Source organism: Lynx rufus, unplaced genomic scaffold, assembly GCF_022079265.1.
Source record: "Lynx rufus isolate CCGP_SWC_20201006 ecotype Redwood Valley unplaced genomic scaffold, mLynRuf1.p SCAF_12, whole genome shotgun sequence".
Classification (NCBI taxonomy): domain Eukaryota; kingdom Metazoa; phylum Chordata; class Mammalia; order Carnivora; family Felidae; genus Lynx; species Lynx rufus.
In genome coordinates, this window is record NW_025814826.1 from 64,198,482 (window position 1) to 64,225,367 (window position 26,886).

Consider the following 26,886-nt stretch of genomic DNA (forward strand, 5'->3'; position numbering starts at 1 on the left):
CATTTTCCCCCATTTGTTTAAAAAAAATAAGGGTTTGGACTACACCAGGGGTTCTCAGATGTGGGAATTATGAACTGAGAGTTTAAAACATCGTCTTGGGAACTGATGTGAAAATATGAGACCACGGTATTTATTTTGGCAAGTAAATATCTAAAAAACAAACAAACGAATATTATCACCCACCCCACACACTCTTTCACAGGATAAGACATTTAAACCGTGAAAGTTAGCCAGACCCCAGTCTGGGAACACAGGAGCCCCCTTGAAACTATTTTTTAAGTATTTATTTATTTTGACAGAGATCGGGGACAGGGAGGGACAAAGGGCAGGGGAGAGAGACAGAGAGAGGGAGAGAGGGAATCCCAAACAGGTTCCATGCTTAGCACGGAGCCCAACGTGGGGCTCGATCCCATGACCATGAGATACTGACCTGAGCCAAAACCAAGAGTTGGACGCTTAGCCGACTGAGCCACCCAGGCACCCCAAAGGATCACCCTCTAAATGTGATGCCCTGGGTTTGATGGACCAGTGAACAGCCCGCCCTGGACCGTCAGTGGGAAAGCCCTGGGCCCGTGACCACCAGGCTGCCTTCTGGCTCTGACTGGCAGTGACTCCCTACAGACATACCTGGACCTTGTTGCAATGTCCCTTGTGGTGGGAATCGTTCCCCTCTGCATTTCAAAGTGCCCTAGACAAGTTTAAATTCTACCTTTTGGGTGAACGGTGCCCTCCCCACACCTCGCCGGCCCCAGGCAAATCCCACCTGGTGACCATGGCACAGTGCGTCCTGTGCCTCCCCCTGACATGGTGCCTGCCCTGTCACCAGATGACAACTCCTTGGGGACAGGGACTACCCCAGGGCTGGTGCGTAACAGGTGTTGGAACAAAGGTCTGTTGGAGGTTCCACAGAATCTGCTGATACTTGTGTGATCTAGAAATTTCCACCCCACCTTCCTACTACCCGAGGGTTTCTACTTGACCAGCTCAGAGTCCTAAGGCAGCTCTGGCCCCCGTCCCTCCCTCCCACGCTGGGACTTCATCCACACATTGGGGAAACGGATACCAATGACCTCTCAGGGCCACATCACCGGGAGAAAAGCCCCAGTCATGTGCATGGCCCGTCACAGCGTCCTGTCCTGCCTCACTGAACACGCCGTGCTCTTCCTGGGCGGTGCCCACAGCACGCAAGGGTCACAGAGGTGGGCGTAACATGCACAGGTACCCTGGAGATCCTGAACCCGACCTTTGCCCCTCCTGTGGGAGGCTGGGGAACGCCTGAGCCCTGCGTGGTGACCGTGGTGAGGGGTGTTCCCTCCCTACTGTGGCTTCCAGATTTCACATCTCAGGAAGTGTTACAGCCAAAATACAGATGTCACCACTCCAGAAGAGGTGTGGGAAGGAAAGGATAGAACCGTTGGCGGCCACGCGCTGAAAAATTTCCAGGAGGCCGCAGAGAAGAGAAGAAAAACAGACATACCGAATTGAAAGCAAGTGGCGACCTCAGAAGCAAAGAAAATAACGCGTGCCCTGGGGGAGGGGCTGGGCGCAGAGCTTCTCTGTGTAGGCCAGGACCCCCGTGTTTCATTGGAGTCTCCGGGGCGATGATGCCCTGGGCAGGGTCTCACCAGGGCCCCACGTCAAAGGCTATGCGAGGTGGTCAGGGTGCCAGGTTGCTGACACCAGCCCCGGGTCAGGACACTGTACCCTGCGTGCTGGGCAAGCAGTTTCCACCGAAACTAAGCCTGACGTGGTGATGGCAGGTGGGGGCGTCCCTGCGCTGTGGTCCTGGGGCTCTCCCAGGTGACAGGAAATGGCCGACCGAGCTGCCCCAGAACGAGCTCCCAGGCTCTGTGTAATCCTCGCCTGCCTGCTGTACGTTTGCTGTCGGGCCAGGCCTCTCCCTTTTGGATGCACCTGCCTTAGTGGGGTTTTCTTGAAAGCAGAGCCTGACCCAAGGACACAAGGGTAGTTTGAGACACAGGCAGGGAGGCAGGGACAGCTGCCAGAATGGGTTGTTGAGAAGATCACTGATGGGGACAGTAGCTGGGGGCTGCTAGGGTCCTGTTGTCCCGGGGACGGTCTGAGAATCACACCATGATCATTGAACGATCCCTTCAGAGTGAGGGAGGCAGAGGCCTTCCTCCTGGCATTCCCACCCCTCGTGACAGAGGGTCGCCCTGAGCAGGAACCGGCCGCCCTGCATCTCTGGGCAGAAAGGCCTCCGGGGCACTGGGAGAGCCATGAACCCAAAGAGTGGGGAGCACCGTGATGACTCCTGAGGTGGGACCCTGGCCAGGCCACGAGGACCGCACAGGTCAGGGACACGCAAAGCGGTGTGGGCACGAAAACCACCTGTTTCTTAAAGCCCAAAGAGAGGCAACGAGAACTTTCCTGGTTGGGGGGACCGGAAGCCCCATCTCGTCCCTCTCTCCTCCCAGCTGCTCACAAGGCCCCTCGAGAACCCCTGGGGCCCGCGGAGGAGTGTGGCTTTAAAACACCACTGTGGCATTTCTTTACCCCGTAACTCCAGCTTTCTGCAGTTCTCAGTCCAGTCACCATGAGCGTCATCTATCAAACATCCCCTCCTCCTCCGCCCCAGAGCCCATTCAGATGACACAGTGGTCCTGGATGTGGCTCTCCGGAGCAGTGGTCCTGGCAAGGCTGATGGAAGTTCCCTAAGAAACCAAAGAGTCCTGGCTTCTTCTTCTTTTTCTTTTTTAAGTGTATTTATTTTGAGAGTGTGCACACGCACACAAGGAGAGGGGCAGAGAGAGAGAATCCCAAGCAGGATCCGCACTGTCAGTGCAGAGCCGTATGCGAAGCTCAAACCCAAGAAAACGGACATCATGACCTGAGCCGAAATCAAGAGTCACATGCTCAACCGACTGAGCCACCCGGGCGCCCCCTAAGAGTGCTGCCTTCTAAGCCCACCTTCCAAACCCACCCCCCCCCAACACACACACTTCCATCATCTTCCATATTAATGTACTCTAAAATGGAAACCATGCAAATCCTCAATTGTGCTAATGCTTTCATGTGTTTCCAGAAATGCATCAGACCCCGAGCCTGGAAAAAGGCTCAGTACAGACAATGCATCGCACTCGTTACCTGTAGACACGGCCTCTCCCAAGCCACACTGGGGAGCTGAATGTCCTAGAGATCCCTGGAAGAGGAAAGCTCAGGCCCTTCTCGCCATCCCCCTTGAGTGTCCTAGAACCCCAATGATCAGAGCAGCCTTTGGTCTTAACCAAGGTCATTCTCCCATGGGAGAGAAAACCCTTCTTCTAGTTCCATTCTCAGGCATGGATGAAAGGTGTGAAATACAGGAGCAAAATGAAATGTGCAGAGAGAAAATGTGCGGGGCTTCAGATAATCGCATTCAACCGAGGCTCTGGGGCCTGCACACAGGTCCTCTCCATGCCTCAGGCTCTCTCTAAACGAGAGCATCATTTTTCAAACTGTAGGTCGCAGCCCACTGGTGAGTCATGACATCTAGTTAGTGGACTGTGAGGACCATTAAAAAAAATAAAATAAAATAGAAGAGTAAATGTTACGGGGCGTCGTGTGTGGTCACGATAAATGTCAAATCACCCAATGTTTCCTGTTCTGTATTTACATACGCACTCTCTGAGTCACAAAGAAACTGTACTTCTTGCTGTGGATCATGGTCAAAAACGTTTAAGTCGCTGGATGAGAGGATGTCTAAGGTTGCTGACATTGTCCCCTCCAGGCCTTGTGTCTTACTTACATGGCTGTCAGGATGAACCGAGCAGGCGAACGTGAAAATGGCTCAGGTAGGGGGTGTCTGTGTGCAGGGACAGGCACTGCACCCGGCTGCCCTTGGACCCCGCTCCCCATCCACCCCCAGACTCAGCACCAACCAACTGGACAAGGGCAGCTGCGGACCTTATTTTAAAATCAGTGCAATATACTTGTTCATGCATGGAACCTTCCAACTCCTCGGGTTCCCAAATCGGAAGCATGTGGCACAGAGGTGATAAAAAGGAAGTGCTTGACAAGCATATGTTAGTCTGCGAGTGGTGACTGCCTGGGTGATCGAATGGATGAATGGATGGATCAATTAACCAATCGGTTAAGACATGAACTTGTGCTGGACGAGTAATTCTCAGGCCACGGTGAATCAGCTGGCCCCTGGAAGGGAAGGATGATGCCCCGAGTTTTGCTGAAACCAGCCTTCCCCCTGGCTGTGTCCCCTCCTCACTGTGACCCTGCAAGGATGGGCACATGGAAAAGGCTTCCGCCAAAATGGACAAAACAGAGCTGCCCCGATGGGGGGTATGACGGTGCATCTCCCCGGAGCTATCACGCACCCTCACCCACCCTCTTGTGCATCGGCAGGTGGCCTGGCCCCAGTCCCCCTGCCACCCCCCAGAACACAATGATTCATCTCAGGCCTTAAGGGGTTTGGTTCACAGGCAGGCGGACACCGGACATAAGAACAGAATTGTCATGCAGGGCCGAAGAGGAAACTCAGATTTATTGAGCACCTGTCAGGTACACACACACACACACGCGCACACACACACACACCCAATGCGCTTTATTTCCGAGGCAGAACCCTGGAGGCACAGATGTCCCACCCCCGGCCAGCCCACCGTCCAGAAATCATGGCAGTGGCCACCGGACCCCCTTACTTTACAATCCAAGTGAGTGGAACCAACACTGAGGAGCTGGAAGGAGTCCCGTCCACGGCTTCACATCGGCTTTCCGGTCTTCGGCCCCCACACAGGATCCCAAGGAGCCTTTGCCAAGTCAAGTGCCGTGATTTTGCGTCCTCGAGCCTGAAGCACTGACGTGGCCGTGTCTGCTCCCTAAGGACCGAGCCTGTGCTCTCCAAGTGCACTTCCCCGCGGGAGGGGAGAACGTGCTTCGTGTCTGCACGCTCTTTCTCCTCCTGCTTCACGTGTCTCTCCTGGGCATGGCGGAGAATGGAAGCTCACTGCCGTAACTTTCCTAGTTTCCTTGTGAGGAAAGAGGTAAATCTGGCAAATGTCTGGTCAGGGTGTCATAGCACCAAGAGTCTCCTCAAGATGGGCAGGTCCACTCCAGACGGGGGCTGTCGGAAGAACCCAGAAACAACCCGCTGCCCCACAATCAAGTTCTCCCAGCTTCGGAGGACAGGGGAAAACTCGTGGAGCATTATTACATGAAATAATAATAACAATAATAATAATAATAATAAACAATAATAATATTAATAATAATCTGACCGACCGGCAGCATCTCTTGGTTTTAATAATGTTGAGGTCTTTCAAGAAAATAAGACAAAACAAATGATAAAAGCAAGACAAAAAAAAAGAAAAAGAAAAAAGAAAACACGTGACTGTAATGTTTCAAGACCTCTGGCTTCTTATCAGGCTTTGAGTTCAAGTTTCAGAAATTCAGTGCCACCTCCTGGCATTCCAGAATCTTCTAGGGGCCCTTCACATTCCCTGGCCGGGCAGCGAGGCTGGCGAAGTAGGCACACTGGGAGGGGTCACACTGGCCAGGGGGCCCCGGCGGGCCTGGGGGGCCAGGGTGTCCCGCTGGTCCCGTCTCCCCTTGAGGGCCGGGGGCCCCGGGGAGCCCATCTTTAGCATAGCCAGGTTCCCCGGGCTGACCTGGTCCAAGGAGAGAAAGAAACAGAAGGTGTTCAGGACCCTTCTGGGGCTCATGAGCCCTGCTCCCACTGCTTCCATTCAGTGTGAACCCAGGACAAGAAACATGCCCAGAGAAAATGCCCCATGGGCTGAGAAGTCGCCTGGGGTAGAGTAATCCATGTGGACACCACAAAGCAGGGCCACCTGAATATGCAGGACAGGGGGTGGCTTTGTTTGGACTGGGGCAGCAATCAGGGTGCTGCTGGAGAGGAAGAGAAGGGTGGATGGGGGGCAGGGACAGGAGGCGGATGAGAAACACGGCTTTCTATGCTCTTGCGTGGTTCTAGGAGATGAATCCCAATTGTCATCCCTCCTAGTCAACCATCATCCCCAATTCCCGGTATCTATTACCCAGTATCCAACTTGTCCCAGATATCCTGCAGTTTCTGGGCTTTATCTGTAGGTTAAATGTGAGCTGCGTATTTGGACTATATTAACCTATTCTATAAGTCATGGTCCAAGAAAACATAAATAGGATGCAGCTAACTGACAGCTCAAAACTTAGGCTCAGAAATATTACCTATGGCACAAGTTCTATTCTTCTGTGCGTTAAGCATTATAATTTCACAAATAATCAGCCTATCTCCCTTTTTGCTTTGGCCACTGGGAAGCTCACTGCTAAGTGTTATAGCTAATCCTATTACCTCCTAAGTCATCATGTTAGAAAACCTGAGTCTTCCTATAAAAGAGACAAAAAGTAGATTTTCCCCTTAAATAGATCTTTAGACATTTCATGATCTCCAAAATTCATGAATGCCTTGGGAGTAGGTATTTAGTCTATAGCCCTGCCTAGACCAAGTCTGAGACCAGCAGTGTCATTAATGCCTTCAGCCAGGACCACTTCAGTATAGTCATTATCTCAACCTCAGGCTGGTACAATTATTTCCCCTTTCTAAACGGTCTCTGTTCTGCCTTTTGATCTTTATTTGGAATTGCCTTATTTAAAAACTATTCTTAATATTATAAGCGATTGGAAAGTAGGCAAGCTGTCAACAATTAAGGCTGATGATGTATTTTCAGTTGTCTTCTCTAATGACAGTGGCAACACATGTCCAGTGCAGGAAATTCGGAAAATCAAGAAGACCTAAATACTAAATACTAAAATTAAAATGACCTGTGGGCCTCATATTCAGAAATGCCCTCGGGTGAGCATGTAAACTAGATGTGAATAAAAATGGGAACTTGGGCGAGGTGGATTTCGGCAAGAATTCAGTCTCATTTCTGCCACCTTCTACTGATACCTCTCATGTCGGCCACAACGCTGCCGTGCGGCAAAGGTCTCCGCAAGCGGCCACTGAGCGGGACGGCCGAGCTGTCCAGGTTGTAAAACGGCAAGCCCCGTGTCCCAGGAAGGCAGACCCCCCGGCAAGCCGGGCCTGCTGCCCAACCTGCCGGTTGGCCCCAAAATGCATGCTGAGAATTGGTAATGGGGTGGCAACACGTGCCAGCGAGTTTAGAAAATGCTGCCGTGAGCAAAATTAACATCATGTGTTCACAGTGAGGCAGCAGGAGGAGTTCACGCGCACTGGGAGGGATTAAGGGGGCACGCGGTTCCTGGTGCTGCCCGGGCTTTTGTAACCCCAACTCCGTTTTCTCCAGGGTCGTTTCATACGATAAGCCTCAAAAACTCATGGGATATACTACAGGTTTTTCATTAAGAAGCTGGGCTTTTAGAAAGATCTCACAAAAACAAATCAGCGTTCCTGTCCCCTCTCTGTTGAACCCGGCCTCTCTCTGCAGACGTCCCTGGGGAGCCGGGGCGTCTCCCTCCATGCCCTCCACCCCGGACTCCGGGCGCCCTCCCTACCTGGGATGCCTGGTGGCCCCATCTCCCCTCGGAGGCCAACTCCAGGTGCACCCGGGTCTCCTTTGGCTCCTCGCTCACCTGTGGGAGGAACACGCGCCTTAGGTGGTGGAGACCCGTGACGAGGGCACAGGCAGGGAGCCGCACCGTGCAGCGGGTGCGGGGCCAGCCCACGGCCGCTGCAGCCTTCCGCCCCAACCCCCTTCACTCTCACGCACTCCACACTTGGGACTCCAAACTCCCCCACACTCATTCACATACACTCACTTTCGAATGCACCCTCAGCTACACATAAACGTGTTCACGCACATAACTGCCCAATTACGTATACACGTAGGCGCATTTGCGCATATTGTAGCAAATATATACGTACATTCGTATACACATAAGGACTCACTCAAACACCAGCACCCGGATGTACACAGCCACACGCCCTATATATACACGGGTCCATGCGGCCGCACGTCCTCTCCTGTATATACACACAGGTCCATGCGGCCACACGCCCTCTCTGTATATACACGCCCACTGGGGCCCCTGCGCGCATCCCTCTCCTATGCAGGCACACGTCCACCTACATCCACTTGAAAATGCCTGCCCTACCTTGTGTTGTAACAGCGTTTCACCTGAACCTGTAGGAACTGGGTGATAACAGTAAACAAACCCAATACTCTGGACCCTACAGGCATTTGCTAACACAGATCTACCCTCACGAAGCTCGAAATCCAGTAAGAGATGAAACAGGGCACAGAGAACATTCTAAAGGAAGCAGAATGTGTTAAGGACCATCATAGCAATTTACAAGCACAACAGAAGTTCAGAAGAGGGAGGGTCCCTTCCCCCTGGGAGGAAACTCAAGATTGTATTTGAGTTAATACTGTACAGATTTGATTACACGCTCTCAACTTTTTTTTTCATCATTCTTTTTTTTTTTTTTTGCTGTGTTGCTTCCAGAAATGTCTTTATGCAACATATTTTCTTTTGCAAACTAAAAATATTTTACTAGTTCATGGAGACTTTATTCCGTTCTTATTTATTGTTGTAATTTACCACATTTGGTCTGTCTTCTGTCAGAGTCTGATGCTTTCCATGCTATATGCTTTCTTGTTGACTTTATCTCATGTATTTTGTTTTATGAACCCAAAGAGATAGGACTTGAACACAAATTTAACAAAAAGACTTTTCAGTAGGAGAAACATCGCAGGGAATGAACGAATGAATGAATGAATGAATGAACGAACGAATGGAGAATTAGTAAGGAGCTGGCAGGTGGAAAGAGGAGGATGTTAGGGGCATCCATGTCGCTATACCCCAAGTGGCAACTGAAATCCTGTGCTTTTTGCAACCCCCCGCCCACCCCTCCCCCACCTCGTGCTCACCCCTCCCCAGAGAGCAGTGAATCATCAGGTTGATGGGCTGGCTTTGGTTCTCTCTCTTGCTTTCCCACCTGCCTGCCTGCAAAGAGAGTGCGTTCCAGCTGGCTTGCCCCCATGCACTAAGAGGGACAGGTGCCACCCCCTGGAGGAGAGACCTGCTGTTGTCCAGAGGGCCCATGCCCAGATGAGATTTCTGTCTGAGAGCAGGAGAGGTAGCAGCCTTTTAAGCCACAGCTCCAAGCCACTTTGTTCAATTCTAAAGCTGGCGTCCAATGCCCCATGTGCCTGGAGACTGCAGTTCTCACCTCAGTTAGCTCTACCCTGGGAGGGGGCAAGAGGGCATTTTGCAATACCCCCTGCAGCTAGAGCAGGGGAGAAGGAGACAACAAGGCAGTTGGGAGGGAGCCGGTTCGATCTTCCTGGCGGGAGCATAATCTTCCAAAAATGTCAAGTATGAAAATATTACGTGATGCCCAAACCCAGGGTGTTACCGAGCTGCAGGGGGAGGAGAGGGGATAGATTAAGCACATTTGGCCGGAGTGCGGTTCCTGCCCAGCCCTCCTCCGCGTGAAGCACGGCTCCTCAGGGTCCCCACTCACCTTTGGGACCTATTGGTCCAGACGGCCCTTCCAGACCCCCCTGCCCGGGCCGCCCTGGCTCGCCCATGGGGCCTGCCCTTCCTGGAAGCCCATCTTTTCCTGGGGGCCCCGGGGGCCCAGGTCTGCCTTGAGATGACTTCATCTGTGCCGGCGGCCTCTGGGCCAGGAGGTAGGCAAGTTTGGCTGCAGAGGAGGGAGAACAGAGATGTTCAGGACGGAGGGTGATGGACAGAACATGAACTGGCAATTCACCATGAAGTTCAGAACCAAGGAGACCGCACAGAAGGCCAACAACATAAGCCAGCGCACAGCAGTGCAGCCAACGCGGGCTCTGGGCCTCGGCCAAGCTACCTGACCTCTCTGAGCCTGCTCGTCCTTGTCAGGAAAATGGAGGCAATGAAGTAACACCTACCCCACCAGCTGGGTGTGAGGATGGGGACAAGATGTAAGGCATTAAGACTGTGCTCCGGGGACGACGCTGGTGTCTCCGAACAGGGCGGGACTGCCAGTGGTGACAGTCCCCACAGCAGGTGGAGTTGTAATAATTGCCAGCTGGGGAAATGGAGGCTGGCGGTGGGACTCAAGTGGCTCACACAAAGCCACTTAAGCGATTTAGTGACTTATCCAAGTAAATTTCTCATCGATAAACTGAAGGGCTGGATGTGATGTTGTCTAGGATCCTTACATGTTTAAAATGTTAAGATTACAGAATTGGTTAAAAAAAAAAAAACCCAGAGGGGAGCGCCTGGGTAGCTCAGTTGGTTAAGTGTCCAACTTCCGCTCAGGTCATGATCTCGTGCTCTGTGAGTTTGAGCCCCACGTCAGGTTCTGTGCTTAGAGCTCAGAGACCGGAGCCTGCTTCGGATTCTGTGTCTTCCTTTCTCTCTGCCCCTCCCCTGCTCATGCTCTGTCTCTCAAAAATGAATAATGTTAGAAACAAAGCAAAAACAAAAACAGAGGTCTAACGGCTTTCCACTGCAGTGGGGACACAGTGCCCATCTGATGGCCACTGAGAGAGTCAAACATGGTCAGGCCTGAGCCCTTCTTCTTGCAGGTGGGTGACAGAACCCAGAGAGGCTGGGGGGGGGGGTCACCCGAGCCCCCGGCATCTGGGTGGTAAAACCAGGGCAGAATCGGGGTCTTCTGAGAGCCCTGGGACCGTCTTCCCACAGCACACGAGGTGGCAGGTGGGGTACGGTCTGGTCTGAGACCCGAGCAAACGGGCTTAACTTCTCTGAGCCTTGATCTCCTCATCCTTAAAGTGGACTTGATGCTTCCTCTTCCAAAGGCTGTTTGGAAGAAAGGACTCTGCCCAGGAGATGCTCCATCTGAACTTTTCCCAAATAGGTCTTGTCTCTGTTCTTGGGCTGGAAACTCCCCAAGGGCAGAGGCCAGTTCTGCCACTGGTAAATCTAACACCCAGAAAGCAGAGCTCACATGGGAGACCTCAGGATGTGACCCGCCCAGTGGCATCCACCATCCCAGCCTTGGGTTGCCTTCCTTTCTGGAACCCGCGGCCCCACCCAAACCCCCGTCCCCTGCCATCTGCCCCAGGTAATCGTGTTTGGCTCCCCTGCGTGTGGAGAGGGACCATGCTCGCCTGGACACTCTGTGGCCTGGGATGGGCAGCATCTCGTCCAACGCCCTGTCCCCACACCCAACTCAGAGTCTGACATACGCTGGGCGCAAGTAACTCTCTGACACACGAGCGTGTGAATGAATACGCCTTCCTGTTTCATCCATCTGGGTCTGGGAAGAGTTATAGATGTCTGACCTTCCCTATCATAGGTTGTCAACGACTTTCCTCTCCTAACAGCTTCCAGGACAGGGGAAGTGGGAGAAGGTGGTGCTTAAGAGAAGGGATTTTGCAGCAAAGGCTGCCTGCACAGCTCAGACGTTTACCAGATGTTCCGCTTCCGGTAAGTTACTCAGCATCTCCGCTCCAAACGATCAAACATGCTTCCTGACCTTTGGGAGGCTTCCGTGAGTTACCCTGTGAGTGCTTAGGACACCACCTGACCTACGGCAGGCCCCGCAGGCCGGCATTACTACTACTAGCTTCCGACCTTGCTCCCTCCCGGAGCACCTGCTGTGTGCCGGGCTCATGCAAGACTGGGATTTCACAATAAGTCCACTACAGTAGGATTAAAAGGAATCTAGTGACTTGAAAGCACCGTGTGTCCCTGCTCCTCTCGGGACCGAACGCACAGGATGTATGGCCGACGGTGGTAGAGATGGTTCTGTGCATGGTGAGCTTCCCTCATGAGAGGCGTTAAAGCGAGGTAAAGACAGGCTCCGAGAGGGGTCTGTGGGTCTAGGGCCCGCACGGTGTTCCTCTGGTTTCTGCATGGTTTCTACATGTGAGCTGCTCTCCTAGAGCCTTTTCCAAACCGGGTTGCAGAGGTCCTGAAGGGTGAAGGAGGGACTGTTTCCCGGACCCTCAAGAGGCCTTTACGTGGCCAGCCGTGGTCAGCTACTCACTTTCCAGCTGTTTCTCAAGCTCTTCTTGGATGAGCCGCCGCAGGGTGTCCATGGAGGGAGACTCCCCCTGGAAGGGACGGGAGGCGGGGTTACTTACCTTCCCCGTGAACTCCTGCCACCCAGACCCCTGGTGGCTCCGGAATCCAGGAGGCACAGACAACGCATAGCACGTTTTCCTGGTCCAACGCTTATCACTCCCAGAACTGGCTCCCTTTCCCTTGGCCACGCAGGCGGCCTCCTCCCATCTTATACAGTCACCCGAGGCCTCTGCTGGCACTCTCTCTCTCTGTCCTTCCCGCTCCTTATCTGGAACGTCTTCTGCAGAAGCCATCTCCCCAGCACCAGACCTGAAAGGTTCTGGCCCCAAATCTCTCCCTGCCAAAGTCCCGTCTACTTCCAGACCAGCCCGCGGGCTGCCTCCCTCATGGATTCATATTTGATTTCCCTCACCAGCTGCCTGGCCACTCTTGGGTCTGGTTTTCCTTGCTCTGTTCACCTTGGCCCTACCCACGTGCCTGACAATCCTGATTTGGGTTCAAAGAAGCTGAGTCTATGGGCCAGGGGAGCAGAGCACACCCTGGGCTCACAGGGTGACGTGTGATTCTTAGAGGAATCTGTAAGAGCAGTCCTCACACCATGCCTGCTAGATCAGGGCAGTGTCCACCCTCGGGGCGAGGGTCTCCCTGCACTCGAATCTGCAGCCCCAGCACCTGGCATGGAGGTGCCCAGTGGGACCATGACCTGGATTCCACTTCATTATTCTCGGTGTTCTTTCCCGGTCAATCTTATATGCCGGTCCCAGGACCTCCATTGCTACGCAGGGCAGCAGGACCAGGAGTATTCAGCAAGGGCTTTGGAAGCTTCCCCCCACCGCCCCCCGCGCCCTGCAGTCCCCCTCCTGGACTTGACTGAGAGCCCAGCTTCTGGCTGCCCCAGACCACCGGGAAGTGACAGAGCCATAGAGGGTCAGAGCTGGCAGGGACACCGGAGGTCACCTGAGCCTGTGCTCTGAGGACAGGAGGGCCCCCAGGGGACCACAGGGCTGCAGAGGGGGGAAGGTGAGGTCACCTCGACCAGGAACCCACCTCCCCCCACAACCACTTACACCAGGGTAGCTCTGCTTTTTTTCTCTGTAGCCCATGTGTGCTCATGGTACAGGTTTGTGTAAAACGAGAGTTCTGCCACTAGAATAAAACGTGTTTCAAGAAAAAACACGGCTCTAAATAAGCCTGTCCTTTCATGTTTGGGAAAAGTAAGACCCAGAAGGGAAGTGAGTGCCCCAGATAGGGAGAAAAGAGGAATGACAGACCCAGGCATCAGCCGGATCGGCAAGCCCTCCGCATCCCATGGGGGATGCTCATATGGCTAAGAGCTGGTGCGCTTTTTAGTCGACTTTTACACCGGGTCCCGGGGAAGACTGGTGCCGGAGCCTGAAGAAGTCAGGCCTGAGGACTCACTGCATGGAGCAGAGGGTGGAGGAGGAGAGGGACTATACTCTCCAGCACTCCCTGCACTGTGCACACTATCTCACCTAGTCATCACAACAAACCAGTCGGGAGACCGTCTCCTTCCCACCTTGGGCAGGGACGGGCAGGCCCAGATGGGGGGGATCCAGAACCTGGTCCCTCTGATGGTCACACACCTCACCAGCATCTCCCAAGTGTAAGGCAACATCAGCATCCTTACCCTCAGTCCCGGAAATCCTGGCTGTCCCGGAGGCCCCGGGGGCCCGGCCAGTCCATTCTCCCCAGGTGGTCCTTGGGGGCCCATCAGGCCTGTGTGGCCTTTGTGACCGGGGATTCCAGGGTCCCCAGGCTGGCCCTTCCCACCAGGGGGTCCTTTGTCACCTTTGTTCCCGGGGTCTCCCTAGAGGGAAGAAGCACGTCAGTGAGCAGAGGACTGGCAGGGATACCCAGCACAGACAGGTGTGTGCAGCCGTAGGGGGCCCCCTCATCCCCCGTCCTGGGGCGCTGGATGGGAGACCCCAGTCCTCGCACGCCTGTGTCTCAGGTAAGGACACGGTAAGGACAAGGGCTCCAGAGACAAAGCCACCTGTCTCAGTCACACAGGTAGTCCGCAGAGGACAAGAGGAGAGATCTGATTTCCAATCACAGTGCGTGTGGTTCCATCTGCCTGTTGAGCCTGACTCCCGGGGGTGCGGGCCACTTCCGCTGGTCTGCTGTCAGCCGCACAGACACAGCTACTCTTTAGACGGAGGAGCCCCACTTGCAGGTGACTTCCTGCTATTCTCAGTTTTGCTGGGCCCACATGGGATGACACTGACCGGGACGCTCTGCTCCCCATCCCTGACCCAGACTTCGAAGCCCTGGATCGGTGATTTGGGAGCCATGGCGACCACGGGACCATCCAGTCCTCTGCCCAATGTGCAAGTGTGGGTCTGACCAGCAAGTCCCGCGTGTTGGTGTGTCTGAAAATAGGCGGCCACTTCGACAAGCTCAGGGTTTACCAGGACTCCACTGCTGCAGGAAGCAACACAGGGAAAGAGGGGGAGCAAGATGGTAGCTGGAAATGGGACGTGGCCATGGACGTGGCCCAGAGCCAAGGAAAAGCAGACTACAGGTACAAAACTATCTCCAACACGGATGCTCCAATGAGAAACAAAAGAGCCAAATGATGGACAAAGTCTGATGTGTTCCAGGGGGTTAACAAAAGGCAGATGCGTATTTATCACACACACACCCACAGGGCTGGAACATGAAAGAAAATGTCCAGTGATGGACCCTGGGAAAGGGGACGGGGGCCATAAAGGACACTGCTTTTCACTGCAGCCACGTTTTTGCAATTTGCAATTTGCAATGGTTAACTATATGTCCCTAAAGCTTTTTCAACAGTAACGCAAAGAACGGTGAATTTCAAATTAATTCAGCCAAATCCCAGGGGCAGGCCTGACTTAAGGGCATGATGCATTTCATGGGGACGTTGTCGGGTTGGCGATCAGGGGTCAGTGAGAGTCCCAGGGCTTCGTGCACCTGAATGCCAAGGCCGTATCCCAGCTGCGGTACAGCATTTCCTATTCATTAAATGTCTCAATATCACTTTGCAGGGGGAGGACTCGTCCCAGATTTCAAACGTTCCCAGGAGGGCAAAGGATTGGCAATGTTCCACTAAACCACTTAACAGGGAGAAGGCAATTCTCCATTTATTGATTAGGTATCAGAGAAGAGATCTGCGGTCTGAACTCCCTGGCTGCCAGCCAAATCTCAGGCCACCCCTGGCAGCCTTAGGTCCCGGGGACACTTGTATGACACTGGCATGGGGGACTGTCGATGCCTCCTCAGCCACAGCCGCGTTCCCTGGTCCCATCCTTAGGAACCAACAGCCATAGCACAGAGGAATCCAGTCGCTCGGAAGGAAGGAGGGAGAGAGATTCAGCAGGGGTTCAATCTCTGACATTCTCAGCTGCTATCGTTCTGTCTCCTCCAGCCTACAGGAGAAACCCAACTCCTCACCTATCCAAACTGCAAAGAAAGCAGTGATAAATTCTCTGCAGGACCATGGAAAACAAGCCGGGGGTGGGGTGTGGGGTGTGGGCTGCAACATCCACATCGTGCAACAGTGTGACAGTGTGACTGCTGACCAAATGGAGGGCTGTGGGCAAATGAGATGTTTGATTCCTCTAAAGAGGACAGAAGTTGTCATGAGTACGAAAACACCTCCTTCCCACACTGGCATTTCTGGTGAAAAAAAAAAAAACCCAAACAACAACAACAACAACAACAACAACAACAACAAAAACCCACAACCAAACCCAAAAAAACTTCCCCTGTGGTTTTTTGGAGGAATGAAATGGAAAGAGAGGCTTTGTGAGGGTAGCACCAAGGCGACTCATTATGGGAAAATCTGTTCCCTTGTCACCTCCAGTGACAAATCTGGCTCCTGGAAAATTGGCACTTTGGGAGCTGAGCACGTCATGCACACAGGCTCTCGTCCGGGGTGAGAGGGAAATCTGTCAAAGTCTCAGAACACTTGCGTTTGAATTTGTAATTGTGATGATTTTACTCCTTAAAATAACATCCAAAAAAAAAAAAAAAAAGGAAAGGAAAAATAACAACATTCACTACAACAATCTCTTTGTGGGCCAGGGATTTTCCAGGGGGCAGCGGGCCGGCAAGCTCTCCAGGCTTGGCTGTTGTTGGCTGACCACCTTGGATAAGGTCCCCGCGCCCCCTTGCAAAGGTCACATTCAGTAACTACCTCCCTCACTTACCCTTTCTCCTTTGGGTCCTGGCTCTCCGGGCTTCCCAGGGGTGCCCTGCAATGAGTCCAAAGGACGAGGGTCACTTAATCAGGGTCACCCACTGGCAACCCTGTGCCGAGCACAAGGGGTGCCAGGGAAGCCAGCAGTCCCCCCCCCACCAAGAGCCCCTCTCTGTCCAGACTTTGTAGGCATAACTTCCTTCCCTCCTCTGCTCCTGCCGAGACCCACGAGGCACCGACAGCACCAGCCCCTGCCCGGCGCCTTTAGGATTCCTCCTCTGCCCTTTTCTGGGACAGACCCTCTCACCAAACATGCCCAGGAGGCCCTGCAGGACGTGGGCTTCCGTAAGTGCTCACTGCCCCTGTGGCCGGGCTGCCCTGCCTCCCGCTGATCCAAAGAACTTCTGTGACTGCCCACCGCAGGGAGCATGTGGTCCCGCTGCCTCCTGGCCCCTGCAGCCCATCTTCCTGCTGCCTGCAGCACACCCCCTCTGCCATGCACACAGGTCTGTGCCCCCTCCCCCCCATTTATATGCTGAAGCCATAATCCCCAGTGTGAGGATTAGCAGGTGGGGCCTCCGCGAGCTATTTAGGTTTAGATAAGGTCGTGAGGGTGGCCCCATGATGGAAATGGGGAAATGGGCACAGGGACCAGGTAGCCAGCTGGTGTAATTAGGGAAGGGTGGAACAGAATCTGCCAACAACCCCGATCCTGGACTTCCCGGCCACCAGAACCACGAGAAATGTCTTTCTCAGCCACTCAGTCCAGGGTAATGGTGTGGTGGCCAAGCTGACTAATCACTGTCCCTTTTTCTAGGATAGATCCCACGTGGCCTTCAGGCCTCCCCTCCAAGAAGCCCTCCCTGACCGCCCAGCACTTAGGTAGGGACCCCACACCCCTCCGGGAGGGCAGTCACTTTGGGGCCGGTGGTGGGGTACACAGCCTTGTGGTCCTCACTGCTAGGACACTCTCTCCTTGCTTCTGCGACCCTCTGCAGCTGGGATCTCTCTCTACCCCACTTTGCCCCCAGCCCCTCAGCCGCCTCCCTTGCAAAGCCCTCCGGCCAGTGTCCGCCCGCATGCATGGGTTCCCTTGTCACCAGCTGACGCTTCACTGCCACTGTCCCCACATGAGGTGACAGGGGGCGTTCCCCTGGGACCACAAGCACTTGGAAGGCAGGTCCTGTGCTTATCCACCTCCGGACTCCACCGTGTCCCTCCAAACCCTGCTGTGCACTCCGTTCAAGAATACAAACTCCAGGGCTTGAAGCAGGGGGCAGTCGGCCCGGGGCTCATGCCCTGTCTCCTGCTGCAGGGACAGAAGGGGTCTGCAGAGAAGGAAGGAAGTAGAACAAATACTCCGCAGCTCCTCTGAGATGGGGTCACACCTGTCACGTCAGCCCCGGCACGCGGGTGCACCTGTAGCCCTCGACTTGTGCAGAGAGAAGAGCAAGTCACAGCCCTGTTCTCACAGGGCTCGCGGCTCAGCTGACAGCCAGATGGGGGGCACAGCTTACACACAGGGCAGACCCATTTATTTCTCTAATAAAAATATGAAAAGATGCTTCAGGAACCCCGGGAGAAGTGCATGACTGTGTGTTGGGAGGCTTGGCGCCTTGAAGGACACATAAAACCTAATAAGCAGAGGTATAGGGACGGGCCCTGTAGGTGGAGGGAGGAGTGAAGACCAAGCCTTGGAGACAGGACTGGGGCCGTGGCGTGCACGGGGCACAGAAGGCAGGAGCTCACACTGGAGAGAGCGTGGGGTCGGCTCAGGGCAGAACTCAGGGCCTGCTCAGAGGCCGGACTCATTCCCATAGGCAACAGGGAGCCAGAGAGAGTCACGGAGCAGCTCTGAAGTGCGAGCTGGGGCCGTTTCCCCTGCGCTCGATCTAGGCAGCAGGAAGAAACAGGGATCGGAGAGCAAGCACTATGCCCATGAGCGGACAGCACGGCTCGGGCGGAGGCAGAGGCTGCGACACACTAAGCCGTTCGATCTGGCTCTAAGGAAGCCGCCTGCCTCCCTCCCTGAGCTAGGAGAGTAACCCTCAGGCTCAGAGTGAACATGGCTGTCCCCCACGCAGGGCGTGCGCGGGCTGGGAAATGGACACGCCAGCAGCTGCAGAAACTCCTTTCTCTGTGTTCCCTCCGTCTTCGGTTCCTCATCACGTATTTTTGCCACCTGCTCTTCGCCGGGCTCCTGGGCCAACAGAGCAGGGTGCTAGGACACAGCACAGTGGGGTGTCACTGTGTCCCAGTGGCCGAGGAAAAGTCCACACAGGCAACGTTTCGGCACAGACCTCAGGCTCATCAAGACCAGGCATGCAAAGGAGTGGGAGAGTGAGGAGGGGCGTGGTAAGGGCTTCTGGAAAAGGGCCTCGGTGTGCATGAGAGCCCTTGGCAAAGAACTTGGCAGGTTTGAGGGGCTGAAGGGCAGAGCTCCTGGGGGTCAGACTCAGAGGGGAGCTGGTGGAGCCAGGCCACCTAGCTTCCAGCAAGGGCAGGGAGGGCAGAGCGGAGGCCAGCCTGGGAGGCGACATGGTCCTGTGTGTGCTCTGCAAAGGGGCTGCAGGCGGGAGGGGGCTGTGGGGGCGGGGAGGGCAAAGGCTGGACACGGGGGGGCCGGTGGGTGGTCACTGCGATCGTCCAGGCAGGAGATGGTGGCAGCCTGGACTGGAGTCCTCGCAGAAGCCATGGGGAGAACCAGACAGAGCGGTGGCATTTCGAACTTGCAACCGATAGGATTTACTGACACTGGACACAGAGACGTGTAAGCGAAAGAGGCACCCCGGACCGGCTGCCGAATGGGTGGGTCCCCGTGCACAACGAGATAGGATCTACACAGCGACAGCGGGGCGCTGAAGTGAGCGCGGGACCCAGCCGGGCGCCACGAGCCTACGTGTGTCACTGCCCACGAAGCCGCAGCCGCTCCAGCGTCCCCCACAGGGAAGTGCGGCCAAGGGGAGGCGGCGCACTCAATACTCGCCTCCTTGCCTGGGATGCCCTTCTCTCCTGGCTCCCCCTACAAGACAGAACAAGGTATCAGCAGGCTCTGCAGTGTCAGCACGTTGTCTGCAAAGCAGACATCTTCACCCAAGTCACGTTCCAGCGAAGGCAGCCATCAATGGTCCAGCCGGCCAAGGACACCTCTGATAGGGTTCTGTAGTCAGCGAGGGCGGGCGGAGGCACAAACCGCCCCAGAGTGGCAAGGGGAGCCACCGGTTCTGGGCTCCCCGTCAACGGGATGGCTGGGACTCCACCAGGAGGGCGTCCGGGATACGGGTTGTACAGAGTGTCCAGCTGTGGTAGGGGATCCTCCTGAGAAGTGGGCTCACACCAGACACACGCTGGGCTCTAGAGCGAGCAGTCCGGGCTCCCATCCTGGCTGCTCCACGTAACTGGCTTTGTGAGCTTGGACAATCTCCTTACAATTTTCTCGACTTCTCTGTGCCTCAGTTTCTCCATCTGCACAATGGGAGCAGAGGCCGTACCTTGCCAAAACGTACTCTGCTATCATCATGACTTGAAAGAACCAGGCTTGCAAGTCTAGAAGAATGGGTGCCTGGCAGCGACATGGCTCCCAGGGGGTCAGGAAGGGGATCGGGGAGGCAGCTTGGACCATTAACAGTTGGGCAACAGAGTGAATGGCCTCAAGTAAAAATCAGTGGATGCAGCCACGGAAGGGCTTGGGCTACATGGTAGAAATGGGCAAAAGAGGAGTGGCCACGGGAGCGGCTGGGCTAGCTGGGCGGTAGGGGCATCCTTGGGGCCAGGATTAAATTGGAGGGGGCGGACAGGAACACGGGTAAGCTTCCTACTCCTGCAGGGGACATACCACCCTCATGCCGTGGCTGGCAGCCCACGGTGTGGACCGTGGCATGTGGGACGCACCAGGAGCCCGGCTGGAAACGTTTGGATGCCTCAGCATTCTTCTGCCCAGAGACCTGGCAAAGATCACCGGACGGCATCCCTGTATCACACCTGCTAGTCAGGAGGCCAGGACTCAAGGTCCAGCTGGAGCACGGACTGACCACGCGGCCTCAAAAAAAAAATACCTACATGTTCTGACCCTGCAGCCCAAATTCAACCACGTTTAACATGGTTTCTAACGGTCCTCGAAGTTTTAGGATCGTTATTAGCACCACCACCCCAGCCCAACCACCATTAAAGCAGTCTATACCTACGCAGCGGATGCCCTGGGCTGGGCACCGCTGCTGGGCTCTGTGCACCCATCACCTCACCTAATGCTCGCGGGTGTATGCTCTTACATCCCCACTGGAATAATGAGGACACTAAGGCACAGAGGAGGCTATGAGAGCAGCCCAAGGTCCGGTGGTGGAACTGAGACTCCCACGCAGGTGACACGTGAGTGCCTGTTTCAGCCAATGCACACTGCCACCTCGGCACCATGACGTGACCGTGACACGACCTGAGCGGGAGGACCTGAAGACACAGTGGGTGGAAACTCCTACCAGAGCTGGGCACCTGGCCCCCCAGGGAGTTCTCTGCTTACCTGAGGCCCCCGGGGACCCAGAAAGCCGGGGAGTCCCGGGCTGCCGTGGTCTCCTTTGTTCCCCTTCTGGCCCTGCAGAGGGAGGACAGATATCAGCGCTGCAAGGTCAAGTGCAGACCCGGGGAGACTCAGAAGCCTCATAACCCCACTGTGTTCTGAGGGGTAGAGATGTCAACAAAGAGAAGAATGGCCCTTTCCGGTATGAGAAGGCAGCCGGTCAGGAGGCTACCCTGTGTCCTGACAGCGTTGCTGAGGCTGGGGCAAGACAAGAAACATCTCCTCCCAATCAAAGCAACAGAAGCAAAATGGGAGAAAAATTTAACAAAAACACTCTGCTGTGTGTGTGTGTGTGTGTGTGTGTGTGTGTGTGTGTGTGTGTGGCCCCTCCAAGCCACCCTTAGTACACTTATTCCCAATAGCACAGCGAGGCTCCTGGTTTGGTAGGATCGCCTCTGGAGAGCAGTTTTGGGGACTCATTCAGTTCCAGCCCTTCCGGGTAGCCACATGTGTGAGTCAGCTCTTCTGGGGCCAGCTCTGTGCCAGGCACGAAGCCAGACTCATGGCCCAGTCCCATCTCGTCTCACCAGCAGTGACAAGCCTCATACCACGGCTTCTGAGGAACATCAGTCATTCCATTCGCTAAGGAGTTTAAGTTCTTCTAGTGCAGCTTCTAGTGCAGCTTCTAGAACTAGTTTTTCTAGTTCTTCTAGTGTAGTCCAGGTCTAACAGAAAGATGAGTCTCCACTGGGGTGACCAGATGCCCAGTTTGCCTGAGCATGATGAGGTTCCCAGGATGCAGGATTCTCTGGGCTAAAACCAGGGAGGCTCCTGGCAAACCAGGACGGACGGGTCACTCTCATTTCCACAATGATGACAGTTAGCCAGCCAACTGGTCTGCCCACTGTCCAGCACAACTGTTGCTTGACTCACCAAGCCCAGGGTGGGTGGGGTGGTGGTTACAAGAAGGCTAGGCTGGGAGGAGACTTGTGGAAAGGATTTGACTCATCTGACCCCTGAATCCATCAGAGAACCATTTTCTCCAGCATGTCTCCCCATCTACCAGACCTAATCCCAAATCCGGTGACCTGGATGTTCCTTCCACTACCCACGGATCCCACCCATTGTTTCTTCCTGCCCTCCCCAGCCCCCACCTCCTTACCACTAGGAATACCCCCTTCAGACAGTCTGTCCCATACCTATCCCCACGTTACACACTTACCCTGTCCTTACTCGGGTAACGGCTGGTAGGCCTGACCCTGTCCCTCCATCCTCTAAAAATATGCAGCGTCTAGAGTGCAACCTTATTACACGCTTCTTTAGTCTTAATAGGCTTGTACCTTTGTATGACTGGTACAGAGAACCAAGTGCATAATCGCATGCATTTTACACTTTGAAAGGGGTCCTTCTTGGAGCCTCTCACTTCCAGCCTATTTCTATCATTCAAATACCGTATTTTCCCACTGATGCTTCTAGGGGTAGAGAACAGGCAATCTGTGATGTGAAAGCCATGCCCCTTGCAAAGCTGGCCCTGATGCCACCTTATAGCCGCGGGAGTACTCACAGGGCTTCCTGCAGGGCCAGGGTCTCCTGGAGATCCCGGTGATCCGTTCTTACCCTGGTGGAAGAAACACAAGTAATAATCTACCAGGACATCGAGGAACAGGACAGTGGAACAGAGAGACTGGTGGATGTGGAGAACCCGATCTCACATGGAGAGCTGTCATGCAGGCCAGCCTGGCTCTCAGTAAGCCACATCATTATTCAGAGGATAGTTCTCAACTTATAAAAGGAACCTATAACACCTCACTCATAATATTGTGAAATTAAATGAGTTTGTGGGCATGATAAAGCCTAGGTTGGTGAGTGCTGCCCACAGAACAGGTGTAGTAAATAATCACGACCTCATCCATCCACCCATCTACCCACCCACCCACCCACCCATCCACCCATTCACCCATCCACCTACCCATCCATCCATCCATCCATCCATCCATCCATCCATCCATCCGTCCACCCATCCATATATCCATTCACCCACCCACCCATCCACCCACCCAACCATCCATCCATCCATCCATCCATCCACCCATCTACCCACCTACCCATCCACCTACCCACCCATCCATCTATCCATCCATCCATCCATCCACCCATCCATCCATCCATCCATATATCCATCCACCCACCCATCCACCCACCCAACCATCCATCCACCCATCCATCCACCCATCTACCTACCTACCCATCCACCCATCCACCTATCCATCCATCCACCTATCCATCCATCCATCCATCCATCCATCCATCCGTCCACCCATCCATCTATCCACCCACCCATCTATCCATCCATCCATCCATCCATCCATCCATCCATCCATCCACCCATCCACCCATCCACCTATCCATCCATCCATCCATCCATCCATCCATCCATCCACCCACCTATCCATCCATCCATCCATCCATCCATCCATCCATCCATCCACCTATCCATCCATCCATCCATCCATCCATCCATCCATCCATCTGTCCACCCATCCATCTATCCACCCACCCATCTATCCATCCATCCATCCATCCATCCATCCATCCATTCATCCATCCACCCATCCACCCATCCACCTACCCATCCATCCATCCATCCATCCATCCATCCATCCATCCGTCCACCCATCCATCCACCCACCCGTCTACCCATCCGTCCATCCATCCGTCCATCCATCCATCCATCCATCCATCCACCCACCCACCCATCTGTCCACCCACCCATCCGTCCACCCACCCATCTACCCATCCATCCATCTGTCCATCCGTCCATCCGTCCATCCGTCCATCCGTCCGTCCGTCCACCCGTCCGTCCGTCCACCCGTCCATCCGTCCATCCATCCATCTGCCCATCCATCCATCCATCCACCCATCTACCCATCCACCTACCCATCCATCCATCCATCCACCCATCTATCCATCCATCCATCCATCCATCCATCCATCCACCCATCCACCCATCCACCCATCCACCCATCCACCTACCCATCCATCCATCCATCCATCCATCCATCCACCCACCCACCCATGCATCCACCTATCCACCCATATTCCATCCATCCACCCACCATCCATCCACCCATCCATCCACCCACACCTCCACTCACCCACCACCATCCATCCATCCATCCATCCTTCAGCTCAGAGGCTGTCTTAAGGAAGAACACAACAGTGCTCAGAACATGGCAGTGCTGTTCTCAGCTTAGGGTGCTTGTCCAGGTGCTAACTGCATTCTACTGTTCCACTAGGAGCACAGTTATATCCAAGAGATGATGATACTGACACACACAGGAAAAATGGCTGCACACAATTGTGGAGCCACTAAACTGAAGGTCCGCTCATTCCAGAATCCAGGACTGACCCAAATGATTTTGCATGCTCTGAGTTGGGTATTTTGTGCACACCCAAAATTGTGATAAATACATTGGTAGTGCAAAAATCAGAAAGTTTAAGAATTCTTCTAGCTATGCTGTTGAGGACCAGACAAATTCCTATTAAGGCTGAAGTTCACAGCTTGGCTTCAGCAGGCTGGGTTGGTCACTGCCTCTGCCTACCACTCTCCTCCGTCTCGGGACCCTCCCCCACCAGATGGCTGTGTCTTTATGTGGCTCTCTTCCCTGCTGGGAGCAGCCCAAAGAATAGTGTGTGTCTTGCCCCTCTCTATGCCCGGCATCCAGCACCGTGCCAGACACACAGGAGATACTCTGTGGAATGAATGCACCAAGAACATCCCAGGAAACCACTTTCCGTTGATCCTGTAACCAAAAGGTGCTAACATCCTATAATCTGTGAAGCACGCATCCACCAGTGAGTCAGCTTCAGGGAAATATGTTATAGTAAAAAGAAGCTAACGCTGTCTGAGCCAACGTCCTACACACTGGACTTTGCACGCAGTCACTCGCTGCACACAACAGATACAAACATTGCCATTCTACAAATGGAGAAACTGAGTCACGGAATGGCCATACAACCTGCCCAAGACAGAAGTGAAGGGGCTGAGATTGGAACCCAGGAAGCACGGAGCCCAGCCCTGTGTCTCATGAAAGACACGACTTGCTGGTGATCATGATTAAATAGGGTTCACATCTTATGCCTAAGAAGTGCCCATGTGACCACGGATGATTCATGTGGCACAGCTCACATGATCCTTCCAGGAAGCCTGAAGGGTGGATATCTTTATCCCTGTATCACAGATGAGGAAGCCGAGGCACAGAGAAAGCCCAGGATCCGCACAGGACCCCTCCAGGGAATGTGATGTGGCGGCTCCTCCCGGCACCTCCCTCCGCCCACCCACCAGCCCATCTGTGTTTTTCTAAAAATATGTGCTTTGGCTCATCCCTATGGTAATTATCTCTCTCCTCCTCCTCCCTCTGGTTTGCAGAGAGGATAAGGGCCAAGACACGTTATCCTCGGTGCCAACACAGGCGGATGTACTCAGGAGGGGCAGCTCGGGCAGCCACCTGTCACCTGTCAGGGCGCTGGGGGCCGGGAGGGGCTGGGACCTGGCTCCCTCCTGGGCTGTAGGCCACTCCTCATGCCCCACTTGTCTTGGAAACCACAGCCCCTCCTCTATGCTCCAAACTCCTGTTCTGCGCACCTCCCACCAGGGTGATCTTTCTGAGAAGGAAATGTGGCATACACAGGCCCAGGTAGATCTTCAGCTGCAGTCTCTTGAATCAGACTGCCTGAGTCCAAATCCTGGCTCTGCTATTTCCCTGCTGTGTGATCTACTGCGAGTGACTTGACCTCTCTGCCTGTGTTTCTCATCTGGGAGCAGGGACGGTCAGAGCCCCGGCCTCGTAGGATTCCAGAGAGCGAATAGGTAAATTCCCACGTGTCCCCAACACTGGGACTGCCAGTATTTCCTGGAAGCTCTCCATAACCACTCCGTGTCTGGTTCAAGGTTGTATGAACCTGCTGAGGTTGCGAGGAATCTTCTCTTCACTCGGGAAGGCCGATCGATTCCAGTTGAGTGAGAAAGAGGTTATCAGAGGGATAACCTAGGACCTCCTCTAATGCGTTCAACTAAGTATTTGGCAAACTCTAGTGGTTTATTGTTGGTTACAGAGTCCCTGTGATGGCCACTCAGCACTGATGGTGGCACATTAGAAAAACACAAAGCCACCTCTGGGGACCTCGGGGCTTCCAGGCCAAGGCCCATCTCCTGCATGTGGGTGTGAGGCCCTTGGCATCCTCCCCCAGGGCCTGCTGCCAGCATCTCCCCTCCCCACACCTGTCCCAGAGTACTTGCTCTTCCCCACACGCTGCTTTCCTTTCCCTCTTCCATGCCCCTCAACACACTGGCATTCATCAAGGATGTACAGAACGCCACTTTGTGCCAGGAGACCCTGGAGGGGGCCAGTGCTGGGAACGTTCCGAGGGCTGGACACTGTTCCAGAACTTCACTAATTTAACTACTGGATCTCACAACTTCCCTTCATTTACAGATAAAGAAGCAGGACCAGAGGGGTTGGGGGGGTGATCCTTCTATGGACTCACCCAGTCTGTAAAACAAGATGCAAGCTTAACTCCAGAGCTTGGGTGTGGAAGCTTCAGGATGGCCCGAAGGGGCCCCAGCGGGTGCCTGGGGCTCCAGAGCAGGGTTTCTCCATCTTCCTGCCCTTACATTCCTGCCCCGTGGCCTATTCAGACATTTTCTCCTCATCCCATACGAAAGTTTAACACCACAGCTGTACTGAGTATCTGTTTCTGGTCTGTATGCAGACATAAAGAGTAAAGGGGCTGGGCATCCCAAGCCCTAGGGACTAAGTGTCCCTGGTGAGGAGACCTGCCGGCTGTCAGCCTCCTGGTCCCTGCATATAGGGATGGTGCTGATGCCCCCAGGATCTGCAGGTTGACACCACCAATGGTGGGCGGGGGGTGGACAGCTCAGCTCCCTAACCCAGTGCATGTTGTTGGATGAGCAAATGCCATGTTCCAGAAAGAGGAGAAGAACACGGTCAGACAGTGATCTGAAAATATGAAGCCAGGGCTGGGATGGAAATCCCCAAAGCACCAAATGCCCTGCTCCTGAGCATTGGTGTCGCCCTGTGGCCAGTCCCCCAGCACATGATGTATCCATCACTGCACACAGGGGACATGTGTCCCACTGCTGAAACACCTAGAATAGTAGGGCTCACTGAGCTGCCTGCATCCTGGTCTGACAGCTGTCCTTCAAGCCCTTCCTCAG

The 26,886-nt window shown here is 54.4% G+C and overlaps 1 protein-coding gene across 1 annotated transcript in view; it reads right to left on the reverse strand.

The window, feature by feature from the left end:
* Nucleotides 1–4,496: 4,496 nt before the first annotated feature.
* COL22A1 (collagen type XXII alpha 1 chain) overlaps nucleotides 4,497–26,886 on the reverse strand; it is a 260,858-nt gene continuing 238,468 nt past the window's right edge. Inside the window, exons 56-64 of the mRNA XM_047074226.1 lie at nucleotides 22,213–22,266; nucleotides 20,652–20,723; nucleotides 19,125–19,160; nucleotides 16,149–16,193; nucleotides 13,607–13,786; nucleotides 11,921–11,987; nucleotides 9,440–9,622; nucleotides 7,468–7,545; nucleotides 4,497–5,621 (exon numbers count right to left, since the gene is read on the reverse strand). Coding sequence (XP_046930182.1) covers nucleotides 5,434–5,621; nucleotides 7,468–7,545; nucleotides 9,440–9,622; nucleotides 11,921–11,987; nucleotides 13,607–13,786; nucleotides 16,149–16,193; nucleotides 19,125–19,160; nucleotides 20,652–20,723; nucleotides 22,213–22,266 — 903 coding nt within the window. The 3' untranslated portion in view covers nucleotides 4,497–5,433. The remainder of the gene's footprint in view (nucleotides 5,622–7,467; nucleotides 7,546–9,439; nucleotides 9,623–11,920; nucleotides 11,988–13,606; nucleotides 13,787–16,148; nucleotides 16,194–19,124; nucleotides 19,161–20,651; nucleotides 20,724–22,212; nucleotides 22,267–26,886) is intronic.